Source organism: Moschus berezovskii, chromosome X, assembly GCF_049115385.1.
Source record: "Moschus berezovskii isolate FMDL1 chromosome X, NW_MosBer_1.0, whole genome shotgun sequence".
NCBI lineage: Eukaryota > Metazoa > Chordata > Mammalia > Artiodactyla > Moschidae > Moschus > Moschus berezovskii.
Genome location: NC_142488.1, coordinates 53,681,641 through 53,700,287, shown reverse-complemented (window position 1 = coordinate 53,700,287; position 18,647 = coordinate 53,681,641). Strand labels below are relative to the sequence as shown.

The 18,647-nt window shown below is 44.4% G+C and overlaps 1 protein-coding gene across 1 annotated transcript in view; it reads right to left on the bottom strand.

The window, feature by feature from the left end:
• Positions 1-947: 947 nt before the first annotated feature.
• DGKK (diacylglycerol kinase kappa) overlaps positions 948-18,647 on the bottom strand; it is a 170,550-nt gene continuing 152,850 nt past the window's right edge. The window contains exons 19-27 of the mRNA XM_088833579.1: positions 18,389-18,496; positions 17,639-17,752; positions 17,157-17,291; positions 14,296-14,456; positions 13,477-13,618; positions 12,131-12,217; positions 8,489-8,599; positions 5,966-6,089; positions 948-4,489 (exon numbers count right to left, since the gene is read on the bottom strand). Of these exons, the coding sequence (XP_088689705.1) occupies positions 4,410-4,489; positions 5,966-6,089; positions 8,489-8,599; positions 12,131-12,217; positions 13,477-13,618; positions 14,296-14,456; positions 17,157-17,291; positions 17,639-17,752; positions 18,389-18,496 (1,062 nt within the window). The 3' untranslated portion in view covers positions 948-4,409. The remainder of the gene's footprint in view (positions 4,490-5,965; positions 6,090-8,488; positions 8,600-12,130; positions 12,218-13,476; positions 13,619-14,295; positions 14,457-17,156; positions 17,292-17,638; positions 17,753-18,388; positions 18,497-18,647) is intronic.

Below are 18,647 nucleotides of genomic sequence, written 5' to 3'. Positions count from 1 at the left end.
GACCTGGGTTCAATCCCTGGGTTGGAAAGATCCCCTGGAGGAAGGCATGGCAACCCACCCCATTATTCTTACCTCATTATTCTTGCCTGGAGAATCCCCACAGACAGAGGAGCCTGGCAGGCTACAGTTCGTGGGGTTGCGAAGAGTCAGAGATGACTGAGTGACTAAGCACAGCAGCACACAAGAGATAGTAGTACTGGAAAGTTGAGGATTTAGAATATCCATTCTTACCTGGTGAGAAATGCTGGTATAGCATTTTGTGGAATCCTGGTCTAGTACAGCCTCAGTTGCCTCTATTAAATGTGACTAATAACTGATTCCCTCAGTGTCACTGTTGGGCAGAAATTGAACCACTTTTGATCCCAGGCCTAGCCAACTTTGCATCTGACAAGAACAATCCTTCCCACTTCAACCTCTCTCCCACTTCAACTTCAATCTCTCCCCTTCTAGAGGGGAGAGAATTATGTGATGTGTGGTCAGTTGAGGGGAGCACATTGTATTGTCGAGAGTTTTTCTAGTTACTTTTTACTCCTCTACCTCACTTCACCTCCCCTGTAACCTAATTCATTTCATTGGAATCTGGATTCTGCAGAGAATTGGCTTCCAGAAGAAGTATAGTAGCAGGTATATTTCCCCACAAGTTTGTCCTGAGATGTTTTAGGTTTTAGAACTTTTTGTGGCAGCACTTTTAGTGTTATGATCACCCTGATGGGGAATCTTGGCTTGTGCTGCTGCTGTCCCCATCCCACCCCCACCGCCACATGCCATTTCCTACATGCATGTGGCTTGTTTAGAGCTTGGATGACCACCCCAGCCCACGCCCCATTTCCACCACCATTCAACTGTTCCATTCCTGAGGTAAATGATGAGATATTGGTGTTATTATGTTTATCCATTTATTAAAATACTTTAAGAAGCAAAACTTTATTAACTTTGAAGACTGGTATTCCATTTTGTGGGGAGGAGGGATAGGCACACTTTGTAGACCTTTACTTTCTGCTTTTTTGCGTTACCCCATAACTACCCCAGTTTCCTCCCCCCCCCAACAAGCCCCTGGCCCTGCTGCTTATTTGCAGGGGCCTCTGAGGAATCAAAACAACAGATAGAATACAACATAGATTAAAGATTAGATGAATAGACAGATGCAGTTCCACAAACCATAAAACCAATCAAGGTCCTTTACAAGGATGGAATGGTGCTAATGAGTTTGTTTGCCTTGGTATTATTTTCTACTTCTTATGAAACAAAAATTCTTCTACTCATGTCCCAAGGGAAGATGTCATTGACCCCAACTGTTGCTTCTGCTCAACCTTTAACTTAAGTTATTAAGTTGAAAATGTCTTCCTTATTCTTCCCTTGTTCCTTTGGACACAACACAGGCCTCTTTTTGGTGAAGGGACTGATATCCGCTGACTTCCTGTATTGTTGACACCAAAAGCAGGTGATGGCAGTCCAAATCTACTGGCATTCTGCTTCCCCACCAGTTCTTCTGACTAGGAATTACCCACTCGATCAGTCCATCAGAAAGTGCCAGAAAGATGCAATCAAATCCCAGAATTTCAGCTCTTGATGGCAACTTTGAACAGAATTGAGATGGATATTTGGTGTCTGGTCCTACCACCTGAACAACTATATTACTGCAAGTAGTTAACCATGAAGTCCTGAAAGGAGCTTATGCTTCCAGAGGCTGAGCCAACTCTCTTGAAAAAGAGATAACCACTTCTTGTTTTGTTTTCAAGCTAGTATGAGCAAGAACAAGTGCTCAGCAAAGCTGTCTCCCTTTTTTGGAAAGCAACTGGTAACTAAGCAGTGTAGGAGGTAACCAAGTGATTTAGCTAGCCACATCTGCTCCTAGGTCTCATGGCCTATCAATTCTGCTCCATGAGTTGACTCCAGCTTCCAATCCTAGTGAATTCAATATCATTCTGAATCAGGCTGGGAGGAAAGGGTGAGTGAAACAGAATCCAGATGATACAACAGAGCAACAGTAGCTTTACAACATACAAAGACATGTAGTAAGTCAGCAAAGTAAGCACAAGAGATGGAGTACTATTACAGTTTACTGTCACCGGTGATTAAAAAATAATTACAAGACACAGCCCTGCTTAGGCACTGCCAAGTAAAAGCTACCCTTTCCCAGGACTTTCGTTTCCTTAAATTTGCTCATTTGGCTCTTCTGAGAAAAAATGCAACTTGGTTCCCAACTCTGTGAGTGAGCATGCGTGCAGCTGTTAATGTGTGCAGCCACGGAGGAGTCAAGTTAGGCTGCAACTGTGGCCTTACTGATTTGATCGAATACCTCCTCCTGGGAAGAAAGAGTAATGCAGAGAAAGCCAAAGACACAGCAACAGCACATTCCCCACTTAAATACATACAGTAAGTTAACATATTCTGATGCTTAAATAAGTTTTAAATGTTTTCTCTCAATGTTTTTCCATTAACTTTCTTAACTAGTTGTAGAGCTAAGACTTTTTTGTTTGTTTGGCACAGCAATGAGACATCTGGGGACTATCCCCTTGTTAGTATGTTTCTCCTCACCCCTGCAGAGGTGGAACACAGGTGGCTGGTTTAAGTGGGCTAGGCTGGTGGAATTCCAGAGTTGAGAACCAGTGCTTAAAGTTGGATTGTGCACCTCGATGAACCAGCCAGTGGACTGAGTCAGGTAACTGAGCACGCTAAGTTTGTCTGAGAAGTGGGAAGAGGCCAGTTTCCTGGCTTTCTGTTGTAAATGGGAAGGGACATTTACCTAAAGGTATAAATTGATGGTGAGCGAGGATACAAGGCAGGCTAGAGGAAATCACTGGGGAAATACTGGAATTTGATTAGATGTGCCTGATTGGGCACAGGCATCAAAAAAAAAAAAAGCTAATTGGGATTTGGAGCAATTTTGGCCTGGTTTGTTTTCTTGAGAAATTTAGAAGAAGAACCATGGGAGAAGCAGAAGCTTTTAGCCTCCATTTTCCCAGGCCCTTGTTCTCTCTGATCACTTTGAATTTCCCTCTGGTACTCAAGGGAAAGGAGCAAGAAGGGAGATTCAAAGGTGATTTGGGGACTTAACCAACAGCAGACCAAGATGAAGCTTGTGGGGAAGGGCCTAGGCTGTGGCTCGATTGTCAGGCAGTCCTTTGCTGAGACATCTAAGTCAGAGAGCTCAAGGCCTCGTTGCTCCGTTTACTGTTTATTTGGTGAGGGGACAGCATAGGTTGGGGCAGTTGCTGATGTAGAGTCCAGGACAGATAGAGCAAAAAAGGCAGCATGCCAGCTTAGCCCCCTTTTCTAGGGCATTGATGTTTTTGTTCCCCTTTCTGTGGCCTGGCTCAGAATTTTAAGGGGGCGTCGGAATCAGCTGGGCCATAGGTAGATCCCAGCTGCTTCTAAGACGCTGAAAATGCACCAAAAGTTTAGAAGCTCCACCAAGAACTAGGGCAGTTGGTAGAGGCATATGTGTGTGTAGGGTAGTGGGGGTGGGGAGGGATTCCTGGGTTAGCACAATAAATTATAGGGTCATTTAGAGGTCGAGTTGTATTTTCAGTTCTTAAAAATATATATATATTTATATATATACATCTTTATATGTCTCTATACGTAACTATACTGCAGCACAGCAGCAAAACATTTAGTTAAAAAATCCAGCAAGAATGCAGCAAAACACTCCATGGAGGCATGCAGGCTAGGATGAAGGCAGTAGGAGGGGAGCCTGTATGGTTGCCATAGGGGTGAGTTCCAACCAATGGGCGGCCCACCCAGCCACCAGAGCACCACCTGGACATGTGCAAAGACATACATTGCGCACATGGAAAAACAGAAAGGTTTTGCAGAGAGAGCAGTCACCACAAGAAAAGATCTCACATGGTCATTGTAACAGGCAACTGCACAAGCCCCCATGACCTAGTTCTCATTTTAATAAGTCAACTAGTAGAGACCTCCTGAAGTTACAAGTTGCAATTGGCAGGGATTGGGGGAGAAACACCACCACACCTGGCTTTCCTGACCCCTCTCCTCACCTCCCTGAGAGTATTTCTTTCATTCATTCCCTAGCATCAGCAGTTTTTCTGCCAGTCAGAGAAAAACATTCCCCAACTCCCTGAAAAAGTGAACTCCCTTGAATCCTTTGCAGATCCCAGGCCATTCACAAAAAGCATATCTCAATTAAATATTGTAATTGCTCAAGATGCATGAAAAGAACTGAACAAGACAACTCAGAACAAGAATCTCTGGCCAATGAGAAAACGTAAACCTCTAAGGAGACCTGATTGAGTCCAGATAAAAATGTATTAGTGTAAAGAATTGGAGGATCTTTCTTGGTGGTGCTCATGTTTGTTCTGAAATAATTTAGTCTAGCCTGTATTGAGGTTTCAAGAGTTTTTAGTAGAATCCTAAATGTTGTGAGTTCTTCCAGCTTTCTAGGATTATAGTTGAGATCCTGATGGTGTTGGAGGATCATCATATTTTGCTTCATCTTCATGATGTCTGTGATGCCACAAATTTCCTTTAGAGAAAAAAAGCAAATATAGAAACAAAGAGGTTAGCACATTGCCAGCCTAAATGTAGGGACCCTAAAGAGAGCAAACGGTCTTTTAGGAGACAGACTCATTTATTCATATTGTATCAACTATCTCTGAGCCATCTTAGAAAACCAGCTAATACCATGTGAGCCAAACACAGATGGGATGAGTTCTTAGAACCTGATAATCCATGAAACTGCTATTGACCCCTTCTGAGTATTCAGACTCTCAAGCACCATGGGTCTCCTAGCTGGCAGATTCTTTGGGACTCAACATAGCTGGACCAAACACAACTTGATCCAGGAAATTCTCTCTTGACATCTGTGCAAGTCTTAGTTTCTCAAAAAACAGAAAACTACCACCCCCCATCCTTTTTCCCCTATGTCCACCATCGTTATCTCTCTTAAGCTTCCAGGTCATCTAAGCTCAGAATTTAGGAGAGACCATTGACGTCAGAATTGGTATAACTGACAACTCTAAGGGAACATTCTTTTGAGTTCCACTGACATATCAAGAACATTTAAGTCCAATTCTGAAGAAGTGTTCAGTTGCTTCAGTTGTGTCTGACTCTTTGCGACCCTATGGACTGTAGCCTGCCAGGCTCCTCTTATTTCCCAGGCAAGAATACTGGAGTGGGTTGCCATGACCTCCTCCAGGGGATCTTCCCAACCCGGGAATCAAACCTATGTCTCGTGTTTCCTGCATTGGCAGGTGGCTTCTTTATCACTGTGCCACCTGGGAAGCCTGTATTCTGAAGAAGAGGTGGAACCAAAATTCAAATAATGAAACAAAGTTTGCATTTCCAGGGACTGACTATAACAGATACAGAATAGGAATGTTTAGATAGATCATGAAAACTGTTTTGACACTGTAGGTGCCCATATCGACACCCCCAACCCATGTCAAATAATACTGCTTTCTGGAGCAGGTAGTTGTATTTTACTGGGAAAGAGATCTAATTATGACTATTTTGCAATACTTTATCAGCAAAGAAAGGAATGAATCAAGTGGAAAGTTAACTGCTTATTCTCATTTTTTCCTCTGCAGCTGTTTACATCACAGAGACTGTACTGTAAGGTTGCCGCTCAGGCTTTCTCCTTGTCAGTGTCCATAACCACTTGCTTCTTTTTCTTAAGGGTCTTTCTTTTTTTTTTTTTGGTCACACTGCACAAAACATGGCATCTTAGTTCCCCAACCAGGGATCAAGCCTGTGCCCCCTGCAGTGGAAGCATGGAGTCCTAACCACTGGATAGTCAGGGAAGTCCCTCCATATCACTTTCTAACTCATACCTTATCCAAGAGTCTTCTTGGCATCACCTAAGGCTGGCTCCCAGCTGGCTGCCTCCTCCATTACTACTGTACCTGCATACATTTCTAATGTGAGCTTCAGGTCTTTGGGAGGGAGGGACCCAGGCTGCTGGGAGGTCTTCATGACCTTGATGCCTATTGGGGAAACTTACCAATAAAACCCTGGATGCCTTGGCCTGATTTAGGCTTGTATTCCTCTTCTGGCCTCTTTTTCCCCACTTTGGGGAACTTAACTTTCAATCTGAAGCTTTTGCTGTCAGTGTCTGAGGACTTTTCCTAGCAAAGCATGACAAAAGGAAGGTAAAAATGTTAGTTGCCTAATAGAAACAATTCTTAGAGGCTTGGAGAGATGGTGAACAAGGGTGGCTTCAGGAAGCCGGCCAATCTGCTATCTATTCAGGTGTGGGAGACATCCCTACTCACTAGTACCATACCTGAGAAGGCATCTGGTCTTTACTAAGATCCTACTCTGTGCCAGATCTACATAGCATATTAAAAAGCAGAGACATTACTTTGCCAACAAAGGTCCGTCTAGTCAAGGCTATGGTTTTTCCCGTGGTCATGTATGGATGTGAGAGTTGGACTGTGAAGAAAGCTGATCGCCAAAGAATTGATGCTTTTGAACTGTGGTGTTGGAAAATACTCTTGAGAGTCCCTTGGACTGCAAGGAGATCCAACCAGTCCATTCTAAAGGAGATCAATCCTGGGTGTTCATTGGAAGGACTGATGCTAAAGCTGAAGCTCCAATACTTTGGCCACCTCATCCGACGAGTTGACTCACTGGAAAAGCGTCTGATGCTAGGAGGGATTGGGGGCAGGAGGAGAAGGGGACGACAGAGAATGAGATGGCTGGATGGCATCACCGACTTGATGGACATGAGTTTGAGTGAACTCTGGGAATTGGTGATGGACAGGGAGGCCTAGCGTGCTGTGATTCATGGGGTCACAAAGAGTCAGACACGGCTGAGCAACTGAACTGAACTGAACTCTGTGCCAGATGCTTTGCTAAATGCGTTAATGTGTGTGTGGTTAGTCGCTCAGTCATGTCCAACTCTTTGTGACCCCCATGGTCTATAGCCCTACCGGGTTCCTCTGTCCATGAAATTTTCCAGGCAAGAAATACTGGAGTGGGTAGCCATTCCCTTCTCCAGAGGATCTTCCTGACCCAGGGATAGAACCTGGGTTTCCTGAATTGCACTCGGATTCTTTACCACTGAGCCACCTGGGAAACCCCTAGCCCCTAAATAAATGCTCTCATATGTATAACTGCTCTTCTGAATTGCCTTTCAGAAGAAATCTAAAGTAAGGGCACAGGACCTTCCCTCTCAACCAAAACTCTGGAAAGCCCAATGAATAACTGACTCTCCTCCTGCTTTTCCCCGTCAAAGTGGATCTGCATCTTCTGTGGCATTAAGGCAAGCAAGGTGGGTGTTAGGTGAATGATCAACATCTTCCTGCCTTTCTTGCAATCTACTCTGCCCTTCTTTAGAGCCTCATTTCTTCATCATTATGGAAATACTGAAGTCCAGAAAAGAGATTATGCCCAGACAAGGCAAACTTGAATATTGAGACCTCAGAGCATGGACTGTTTGTCTTAGTTCTCTCAACATCCAGTCTGTCTGTCTAGGTCAGGGGCTTGGTGCTAGATAGTTGAACTGAGGAAGAAAGTGTTACAAGAGTTTGCTTCCTTTTCTGCATAACAGCATGTTTTCCTTCCCCAGAGGGCTGCTGGTCAAGAGCAGCAAAGGCATATGATAAAGTTATTAAATTTTTTAAGACCTGAATTTGCCTATGGCTTTTTCTCTTAAATGGTAGCCTAATTGCTGCACTAGTCCAAATCCTTGTATGGCATGCTCACATTCATATAACTGGTGTATAAAGTCAGAAAACAAGCGTAATGAGTAGAATAAATAAGGATTCCTACACAGTGTTGAAATGAGCAATTCCATGCTATGTAGAGAAGTTTAAAGAAAAACCCTGTCAGACCATAATGGGAGTAACCTACCTGGTGATAGGTAGACATCTTTCAGTCATTTGATTTATGAAATGCACTATTCTTCCATCTCAGGAAAGCACTTAGAATTGTCAAAAAATGACAACATCCCCAGAGCTATATTGTAGCCACTGCTGCCATGCTTGATTTTCTTTTAAGCCACACATCTACTAGAGGAAGGCACTGAGAAAGTCTGCTTTCCTCCCAGAGTGGGAGGGACAGAAAGCAGCAAAGGAGCGGTGATACTTGGTAGATTTAACCACCGTATGGCCTGGGTACCAACCATTTAGAACAAATGTTGGCTGTAAACAACTGGTATTGGCCCTAATGGTATGTACCAGATGAAATTCAGTCCTGGCAGCAGGTACTAAGCAGGGGAGGGGAATTGTGGCCAGGAAGAAAGCACAGAAAAAGACCAATCTTGCTTATTCTTTTCCAATCTTCTTTACAGAGTGGTTCTTCTTTCTGGTTATGTTCCCATGGTCATCAAGTTTTTCAATGTGCCTTCTGCCTTGTCCTGTCTACTTAAATGGTGAGGAGATGCAAGGAGGAGGCTCCATTAAGCTCAAGCTGAAAGCCACTACTGGTCTCCGTCTACTATATCAGTCACTGTGTCCTGGAAGGCAAAGCCCTGAGGAAGAACCCCTCTTTCCCTTTATTTCCCAACCCACAGGTCACATACCTCTGGAAAAAGGATTGAATTCATCCAGTCAATCTTGGATAGTTTTTCAAACTCCTTATTCATGGCATCCAGGGAAATTTTCAGTGTGGCCTCATATTCAGCATTTCTCAGCTGGTGTAAACAGGAAAAAGAGTGAGTATCCAATGCCTAGTACTTTACCTTCATAGACACTTGCCTTCTCCCCAACTCCCAGTCCCTGCCTAGCGGCCATTAGACTACAGGTTGCCAACTTATATCTCCTTTGGTCCATAGGGTCACTGGAAAGTATAGTAAGCCAGTTCTTTACTTTCTCAATGGGGAGATTCAGGAAAAAAATCAGAAAGTGATACTTTCCTTGGAGCTTGGCACACTCCCAGTTTGCAAGCAGAGAGGCCCTTTGACCAGTATAAGTTAATACTGAGTTGTACCCCAACAGCTTAGGGTCCAGGATAAAGGTACTACCCTTGATCCTCAAGTCCCTGGAGACGTCTAAATGTCCTCATAATAATAGCTACCAATTTTTAAGCACATACTATATGCCAGGCACTATGCATACATGATTTCATTCCATCTTCTCAGTAGCTTGATAATACCTTATGACGTACTATTGTTCTCATTTTATAGGTAGAAAAATGAACTCGAAGTTTAGTGCTCAAGATCGCATGACTAGACAGAAACCAGATCTATTTAACTCTATAGCTTACCATCTGTACCATACTATCCGAGAAAGGGTATGTGGGTGGCTAGATGTTAGGGTTTGGGGGGATGGAATCTTTATCACCCAGTTTCCATAATTTAAAGGCTGCTTTGTGAAGCAAGGGGGAGGGGGCTAGAGAGAGACAGGCTCAAAATTTCTCTTCCTGGCAAAGAGGGTCTGCCTCTCCAGACTGTGCTTGTAGCCCCTAGGTATTCATTCTTCAGTTTCAGATGGCTTGTCTCACAGGTTCAGGAAACAAAGCTTAAGCATTCCCTAGTATCCCCCAGCACCTACAGCATGAACTCTGTATACTCCATGAAAGAGTTAAAATAGATTCTTCTAAAACCATCTCCAACTTAGAAGACCCAAGTTCCAGACCAGCAACATGAGTGAGATAGTTCATCTTCCATTAGTGAGCTGGGAGGACAGACACATGCTGATATCATCAACCCTGATGTCCTTTCCAGCTTACCTAACCTGACTTCATCTCTCCTCCCTGGCATATGCTCTACTTTCAATTTGGTACTCATGTGGCTTCTTGCTGTGCATGAGCCAGCCTTTAAGTGGAACCTTGCCAACTGTCACCAATGAGTGGCAGGTGAATAAGCAGGGGGTGGGATTGGAGGTTATGACCAATCAGGATGGGATATGAGAGGGTGACCAAGTCATGCTGACAAATGATCTTCTGCTTTTGCTTTACAACTGATGATTCAGGACAGTACAGAGTAGCCCAGCTGCACAGGACATGTGTGTGTGCGTGGTGGTGGGCTGGGGATCAGTGGTGACAGGTGGAAATGGCCATCACTTGAAGGTAAGGGGGAAAGGGGCAGGGTCCTTGGGGGCATACTTACAAGCAATGCTCAAAAAGGATTTGGTAGGCAAACCCAAAGCCACAGAGTAAAATGAGGAGCTGGGGCCTTAGAAAATGATTCCTGATCATAATAGGAGAGGAATAAAATGGCTTCCTAGTAACTTCCTATTTGGCACCTAGAGAATCAGGCTCTGAAAAATAATATGTGGGTGGGCCTGAATCTCATGCAATATTCTCTTGTCCTTCTGGCTCCAAGAGAGACCTTGTCCAGGACTCTTCTCTGAGATAAATGTGCAGACTGACTCTGGGGACTTTGTTGCTCACTTCTTGTTCCTGTTCGAACACATCACTAAGTCAGTTTGCCAAATAAGGGAAGTGGGAGTTACTGGATGGGATGTTCTTCATCAAAAGGCTACAACCCTCTCCCAACACTGAGCTCCTTATTGTCCTCCTTCTTCAAAGGGAGGAATAACAACATTCAAATGAAATAAACCTTATGTCCATGTCACCTTCACGATATGGTCTTTTTTAGCTTCCATTTGCACCCAGGTCTCATTTGGATGTTTGTATGTGTGTGTGAGTCCTTACCAGGTTCTTTATTAAGTGTGGTATGTGCTCAGTTTGGGTTGTTGGCTGGTATAAATCAATTTTCATGAGCCCATGAGCCTCAAGAAAGCCTGAGTGTCAATGAGAGGCCAGGCTCCCATATTTCCTGCTGCCCAAATTGGCAAGGTCATTGAGCTCTACCTATATATAGAAGGTACTTCTGGTACTGTCTCTAAAGGCTGAAACTCTAGCCTGGGGCTCAGATGCTGGGACAGTCTGGCCTGATTGTCTTTGCCACTCTGCCACCTGTGCAGTGTGCCAATTAGATGTGCAAATGGAAGGGGGAAGTGGATGCACTTCTTTCAAAATCAACTCAGAGGCCCCTCTTCAAATAAACCTTAATTAGATGAGAGGCCAGAACAGCATCTTCCTCAGGGCCTTAGCAGTGAAACTCAAAGTGGGGTGGCCAGGATCAGTTGACTCATTAGCGCACACTCACCAGGTGTGCCTATGGGCTTTGCAGTATGAGAAATAGCAACTCTTCTTGTAGCTCAAAAACTGAGCCTCAGTCCATTTTCCCTAACACTGATAAAATCTACCATCTGTCAAGCTGCTAGGCAGAGCTAGGCACTTAATAAACAGTAGTTTGTTTAATCCTCACAACAACCCTTAGAGGTAGAGATTACAATCCCTATTTTGTAGGTTGGGAAACAGAGGTGAAGTTACCTCACATAGATGGTGTTATGGATTCATTTGTGACCTCTCCAGAAAGATATCTTGAAATCCTAACTTTCAGTACCTCAACTATTGGGAAATAGAGTCACCAAAGATGTAATTACTGAGAACATTGGCCTGATCTGGACCCTGGTGTAGGGCTGGCCTTCATCCAATGTGACTGGTGTCCTTTAAGGAGATGGCCATGGGAAGACAGAGAGAGCACCATGTGAATATGGAGGATTGGAGCAATGCATCTATATTACAAGCCAAGGAATGCTCCAAACACTGCCAAAAAGTCACCAGGAGCTAGGAGGAGGCAAGGAAGGATTTCCCTACAGGTTTCAGAGGGAACATGACCCTGCTGACACCTTGATTTCAGGCTGCTAGCCTACAGAACAGTGAAACAATGACTCTCTGTTGTCCAAAGTCACCGAGGTTTCATTGTTTGTTACAGCATCCTTAGGAAATTAATACAGTTAGTAACTGGCAGATTTGAACTCAGAGACCGCCAACTTTCCCCGCTATTCCTTACTCTTTTCCCACATGGTGAAAGACGTATTGTGGAAACTTGGGAGACACAGAGCAGCTCAAAAGGGCTCACCCTTTTCTACACCCTACTTCTGTTTGGTCTCATATGGACCTAAGAGACATTTGCCAAAGGAGAGGGGGAGATTTTTCTTCAAGGATATGATAGTTCCTATGGACTTGCATAATTTATGAAGTGACATGATCAATGATAACTCTAGGTGAGGATGACACAGCAGGGACTGCCAGATAAGCACCTGGGCAAAATGCTCCTACATGTTTTCCAATGCCCTAGAACCAAATGCAGACTGTGACCAACTTCAGATGGGATACATTGCCCTCCCTTGTTCCAAACCCATCCACTCACCAAGTTTTCATCCAGGAAAGCTTTGGTGTCATTGTAGAGCCCTTTAAGACTAAATGTAACATCCACTGCATCATTTCTGGTTAAAGTCTGAGAGGAGAAGAAAAGAAAGGAAGGGAAAGGACAAAGACAGAGAAGTTGTTGGTTAGTAAGCATGCAACTGGCTTTTCTGTGGGAAGGCAGGGGCAGGCTAGTCGGATGTGGCTGTAAGTGAAAAAGTAATATTCACAATATAGCACAACTAGTAGTTCAGCATGGGCACCAACCAGTCAAAACTGATGCCAGCTATCAACTACAAGTGCAGCTGTACTTGTGTGTCCTATGTAGTGACATAGGACAACTTTGCATTTATCATCACTGATTGAGTATTCTGGGTATAGGGAAACACAAAATATGCAAACTGGACATAAGTTTGAGGCCACTTCTTGCCACTAGCTGCTGCTGCTAAGTTGCTTCAGTTGTGTCCAACTCTGTGTGACCCCATAGATGGCAGCCCACCAGGCTCCCCCGTCCCTGGGATTCTCCAGGCAAGAACACTGGAGTGGGTTGCCGTTTCCTTCTCCAATGCATGAATGTGAAAATGAAGTCACTCAGTCATGTCTGACTCTTAGCGACCCCATGGACTGCAGCCCACTAGGCTCCTCTGTCCATGGGATTTTCCAGGCAAGAGTACTAGAGTGGGGTGCCATTGCCTTCTCTGTGCCACTAGCTAAAGCCACCTTTTCCAAGGAATGTGGAATTAGGCCTAACCATCTCTCTTCTTGAAACTCCAGGCCCCTTCCAAAGAAGATCTGGCCCCCAATAAATAGGTAGCCTATATTTTAGGAGACCCTGATCCTGTATGTGGCCCTTTTGCATGGTTTTCTTAGCATAAAGTTACTTTTTAAAAACATCACTTAAAAATCTTCTGCCAGTGGGTCAAGTCACGAGATGGCACATTTAACATCAAGCATCCTAATCTGGACCTTTCCCTCAAGAGGAAAACCAAGGCAGCCTGGAGTTCAGGTTTCAATGACAAGTATCACCTTAACAGGTTATACAGGGATCCACCTGGGATAAGGAAGGGTCAAAGCCAAGTTCCTCTCCATTCACAGGCTATTTCTCCTTGAGACTAGAGTGGTAGATAGCTCTCAGGCTGATGAAGTCTGTTATGGGATTCTCCCAGTAACCACTCTGAACCTGTAACAAGTCAAGGAATATCTGCTTCCCTTTCTACTCCATCCATCAGTTTCCTGCCATGTCATTTGCTCGGGTTTTCTATCCAGCCTCTGGTTCCTCTTCCTTCCATTCTATTTATTCCCTTTCCTATTTGGTTTACTCCTTCCTTCATCCGCCCCTTCCTCCCTTACCTCAATGGGAGTGCAGGAAGCTGCAGCTGTCTCATTGCCACTCTCTTGTTTGTAAAATACATCGTTTAGGGTGTTAGCACTGGCATTCACAGAATCCATGAGGACAGACACATGCTGGTGGACCTTGCTAAGGTCAGTAAGTCTGTAATAAAGCAAGGAGAGAGAAATGAGTCTAGAGTTCTGAAGGACTTCTGGTCTGAGGTACTTGTGAGGGTTAGGATTAAAAGTAAAAATGAAAGCTCTGAGTACCTGAATTGTATTCTTTACTCCCTCCTGCTATTTCTACTTGTTTCTAGGTAGCCACTTATGCCAGAAAATGTTTCTACTCTTCTGTAGGTATTCACTTTCGTCCATCCTTTTTTGGGGGATCTTAGTTCCCCGACCAGAGGCTGAACCCCGGGTCCTGGCAGTGAAAGCACCAAGTCCTAACCACTGGACTGCCAGGGAATTCCCACTTTGTCCATCCTTATCTCACCTAAATTAGATACTAGGTACTTTGGAAGAGTGGGAGGCTAGAATAGAGGAAGGAGCTGATTCCAGAAACTTTAAGGCCTTCCTGATATTTAAGGCCAAGGATAAACATTTTAAATCCTGTTGGGTCTGGGGCAGCAGAAAGAGATCAAAATTTGTCTTTGTACTTAATGGGAGAAGTCCAAGCTGACTCCTGTCTGGATTGTTAGGGTCCCTTTCAATCCTCAGAGCTCTGGGCAAGACTCCTTTCTGAGGTCAGGCTCTCCAGTAGCCTACAGACACAAGTTGGCTTCTTCTCCCCATCCCTTCTTAGGATTCCCAGGCCTGTATCTGGGCCAGACCGCTTACCTGCTGATGAGGTTTTCTGCAAGCCGAGTTAAGTGCTGCATCTGGGCATACTCCTCATCAGAGAGGCTATCTTGAGATTCCTGGAAATCCAGCTGGGGTTGAGAGGCAGCTTGGATTTCAGAATGCTTGCACTCCCACATTTTCATTGAGTTCTCAAAGTCCTGGAAATGAAGACAGTGGCAGATCCTAATGACTGCTGTTAGCTAAGAGGGCACATGACAGGTCTGTCTATGAGTCTGATATGTGTGGGTCAAGGGGAATGAGGGCCCCACATATTCCCATCTCCACACTTTATACATCTATCCAACATTTTATTCAATGTCTTTAATACTAAGCACTTTTAGTTTTGTTGTTGTTTTTACTGTTACAATGCCAAGTCTTGGGACAAGATGCTTGACTCAGACAGATGTCTGCCTTCCAGAAGCTTCTATAGGAAGGCATCATGATCAGTAAGACAGTGGAGCCCCTTTCACGCTCCCTTCTTTGCCGAATCTAGGCAATATGTGCTGATGGATTTTAGAGCCAGATGTATCTAATTTAATTTTGAATTGTGCTTCTGTCATTCACTTTTAAATACTAAAAGTATTTAACCTCTCTGGTCCTTATTTCCTCACCTGTAAAATGGGAATAAGTGTATCTACCTCATAGAAAGAGGAGAGTGAAAAAGTTGATTTAAAGCTCAACATTCAGAAAACTAAGATCATGGCATCTGGTCCCATCACTTCATGGCAAATAGATTGGGGAAACAGTGGAAACAGTGGCCGACTTTATTTTGGGGGGCTCCAAAATCACTGCACATGATGACTGCAGCCATGAAATCAAAAGACACTTACTCCTTGGAAGGAAAGTTATGACCAACCTAGACAGCATATTAAAAAGCAGAGACATTACTTTGTCAACAAAGGTCCATCTAGTTAAGGCTATGGTTTTTCCAGTAGTCATGTATGGATGTGAGAGTTGGACCGTAAAGAAAGCTGAGCACTGAAAAATTTTTGCTTTTGAACTGTGGTGTTGGAGAAGACTCTTGAGAGTCCCTTGTACTGCAAGGAGATCCAACCAGTCCATTCTAAAGGAGATCAGTCCTGGGTGTTCATTGAAGGACTGATGCTAAAGCTGAAACTCCAATACTTTGGCCACCTGATGCGAAGAGCTGACTCATTTGAAAAGACCCTGATGCTTGGAAAGATTGAGGGCAGGAGGACAAGGGGATGACAGAGGATGAGATAGTTGGATGGCATCACCAACTCAATGGACATGAGTTTGGGTAAACTCTGGGAGTTGGTGATGGACAGGGAGGCCTAGCATGCTGCAGTTCATGGGGTGGCAAAGAGTCAGACATGACTGAGTGACTGAACTGAACTGAACTGAACCTCATAGATTGTTGAGAGGATCTATTTGAGAGAATATATGTAAAGTGCCCAACACAAAGCAGGTAGTTTATAAACTAGACATCCCATCCCTTCACTATTGCTGTGTCTATGGACTGTGCATAGGCCACAGTGTAAGAAAGCCTGTAATCACTGAACACTGATCAATAATGTCTCCTTTCTAGCTTTAGGTGGTTTAGCTGAGGTGGGTGATATTTGTGAATGCAGTATTTTAAGATGCGTGAAAGTGAAAGTCCCTCTGTTGTGTCCAAATCTTTGCGACCCCATGAACTATACAGTCCATGGAATTCTCCAGGCCAGAATACTGGAGTGGGTAGCTGTTCCCTTCTTCAGGGGATCTTCCCAACCCAGGGATTGCCAGGTCTCCCTCATTGCAGGAGGATTCTTTACCAACTGAGCTATTAGGGAAGCCCTTTTAGATTCCTTCAGTTCAGTTCAGTCGCTCAGTCGTGTCCGACTCTTTGTGACCCCATGAATCACAGCAAGCCAGGCCTCCCTGTCCATCACCAACTCCTGGAATTCACCCAAACTCATGTCCATCAAGTCGGTGATGCCATCCAGCCATCTCATTCTCTGTCGTCCCCGTCTCCTCCCGCCCCCAATCCCTCCCAGCATCAGAGTCTTTTCCAGTGAGTCAACTCGTCACATGAGGTGGCCAAAGTATTGGAGTTTCAGCTTCAGCATCAGTCCTTCCAATGAACACGCAGGATTGATCTCCTCTAGAACGGACTGGTTAGATCTCCTTGCAGTCCAAGGGACTCTCAAGAGTCTTCTCCAGCACCACAGTTCAAAAGCATCAATTCTTCGGCACTCAGCTTTCTTCACAGTCCAACTCTCACATCCATACATGACCACGGGAAAAACCATAGTCTTGACTAGATGGACCTTGGTTGGCAAAGTAATGTCTCTGCTTTTTAATATACTATCTAGGTTGGTCATAACTTTCCTTCCAAGGAGTAAGCGTCTTTTAATTTCATGGCTGCAATCAGCATTTGCAGTGATTTTGGAGCCCCAAAAAATAAAGTCTGACACTGCTTCCACTGTTTCCCCATCTATTTCCCATGAAGTGATGGGAAAAGAATCTCTTGTTGAGGGAGCAGATTTCTCCATAACCACTGAGATCTTTAGCTCTCTGTGCATTGTAAGAATGAGGACAACTTTGTTGAAAACCACAGGAGGCAGCTCCTTGTCTCACTCTCTTGGACAGTGCTTTGCAAGTGTCTCTATGTATGAGAGTATCTCAGAGAGCTTGTCTGCAAATGCAAGTTCCCAGGAAATACCCATGCCCATTCTGATGCAGTGGGACCTTGTGGGGCCTGGGAATGAGCATCTCTAACAGGCACCCAAGGTGACTCTGAGATGTCATGCAGACCTCCCTTTGAGAAATTCTGCCTGACTGGAAGCATTCAGTACTCAAGTGACAGCTGTAGATGAGACAATGGAGGAGCCCAAGATGAGCCTTTCTTTTCTTACCCGATCTCTAGTCAACATCTGAGCAGTGTTCTTGTATCTAATCTTGATAAGGCCTGGCCTCTGAACCCAGGCCTCCCCATCCACCTGCACTGGGACACCTTCTTCACCATTGATAGTTATCATCACCTCACGGCACTGCCAGAGAAGAGGAGGAGGGAGAATGGGGAAGAAAAATCAGGCAATGACTATAGACTAATCTGATAATCTCACAGTCACAGCCTAAATGCATATCTGAACAGGATTAGCAAAAATGTGAATCAGATTATCCCAGGGAGGAAACATATGTTTGTTATAGACTTTTTTCTCCTTTGGTCCCTACCACCTCTATTTCTAACCTCAGCCAGCACCTTGCTGCCTACCAGATACCCTACTCCCTCCACCCTGCCATTCTTATACCTGGTTAATTCCTGGGAGCAGCCCACATCCTGTGTTGTAGCCACAGAGCTCAGACCCTTTCTGGTGCCCACCCAGCATGTGCCTACCTGGGCGATGCGATGATGATGCAGGTTGATGATACGAGACATTGCCATCTGTACAGAACCAAAGATTGCCACTACCTCTAGCTTCCCATCATCTATCGCAGGAGCCTCATATTCCTGATGAAAAAGAACTGTGTCACATATCTCACTCTTGAAGAACCTCACTTTGTCACAAGCAGGTATGCTTTGAAAGCTCATGGTAAAAATTTTTCTAGCTCATGAAAAGTGGAGAAACTACTACATTATTAAAAGGGGAAGGATGAGGTCAGGAAGCCAACTTGGGAGAAAGGCACTGAGATCTAAACTCAGCTCCTTTTGAGATCACAACTCTTAGCTGGTTCTCTCCCTGTCCAATCTAGCATCATAAATCCCCAAAGCCACTGGTCTCATGGCCTTCTTGGGTGAGCTCAGAGGAAAGGATTCATGAGCAATTTCTCAGGAGATTTTATTGACAGACCTCCTTAGAGAAAAGATCATGATGTAGTCAACCTTTCAAGGATCTGTCAGGCTTGAGAAATGGAAAATTCTAAGTCCATGCAACACGGAAGAATTGATCTGATCCTCAGGTTTTCGGTTGATTTTTGTGCTTTGGGGTGGTAATTGCCTTAAAAATACTCATCATATAGCTGCTGCTAATAATGGTCCCCAGCCTGCCTCCTTTTCCCCCACACTCCAGTCAGTTCAGCTTTCCTTTCTGATAGACTTTAGAGGGGTCAAGATTTTCTCCCTCCCCATTCCCTGTTTCATACTCACTGTGGTTGCCGTGCTGCTTCCCCAAAAGTTGACTCCTCCGGCATAGCTGGTAATGTTGAGCACTACAATGCCTTGCAGATTTGGCAAGGAAATGGCCTCTCCATCACACTGAAAGAGAAAAGTAGCCCTTATTGGCTGGCTCATCAGATACCAGTGTGAAGGGATTATTTACAGACATGGGGAAAGGACATGACATAGCCTCTATATCTTCTCATCATGCTATCATTTTCTTATCCATAAAATGGAAACCTATCTTCAT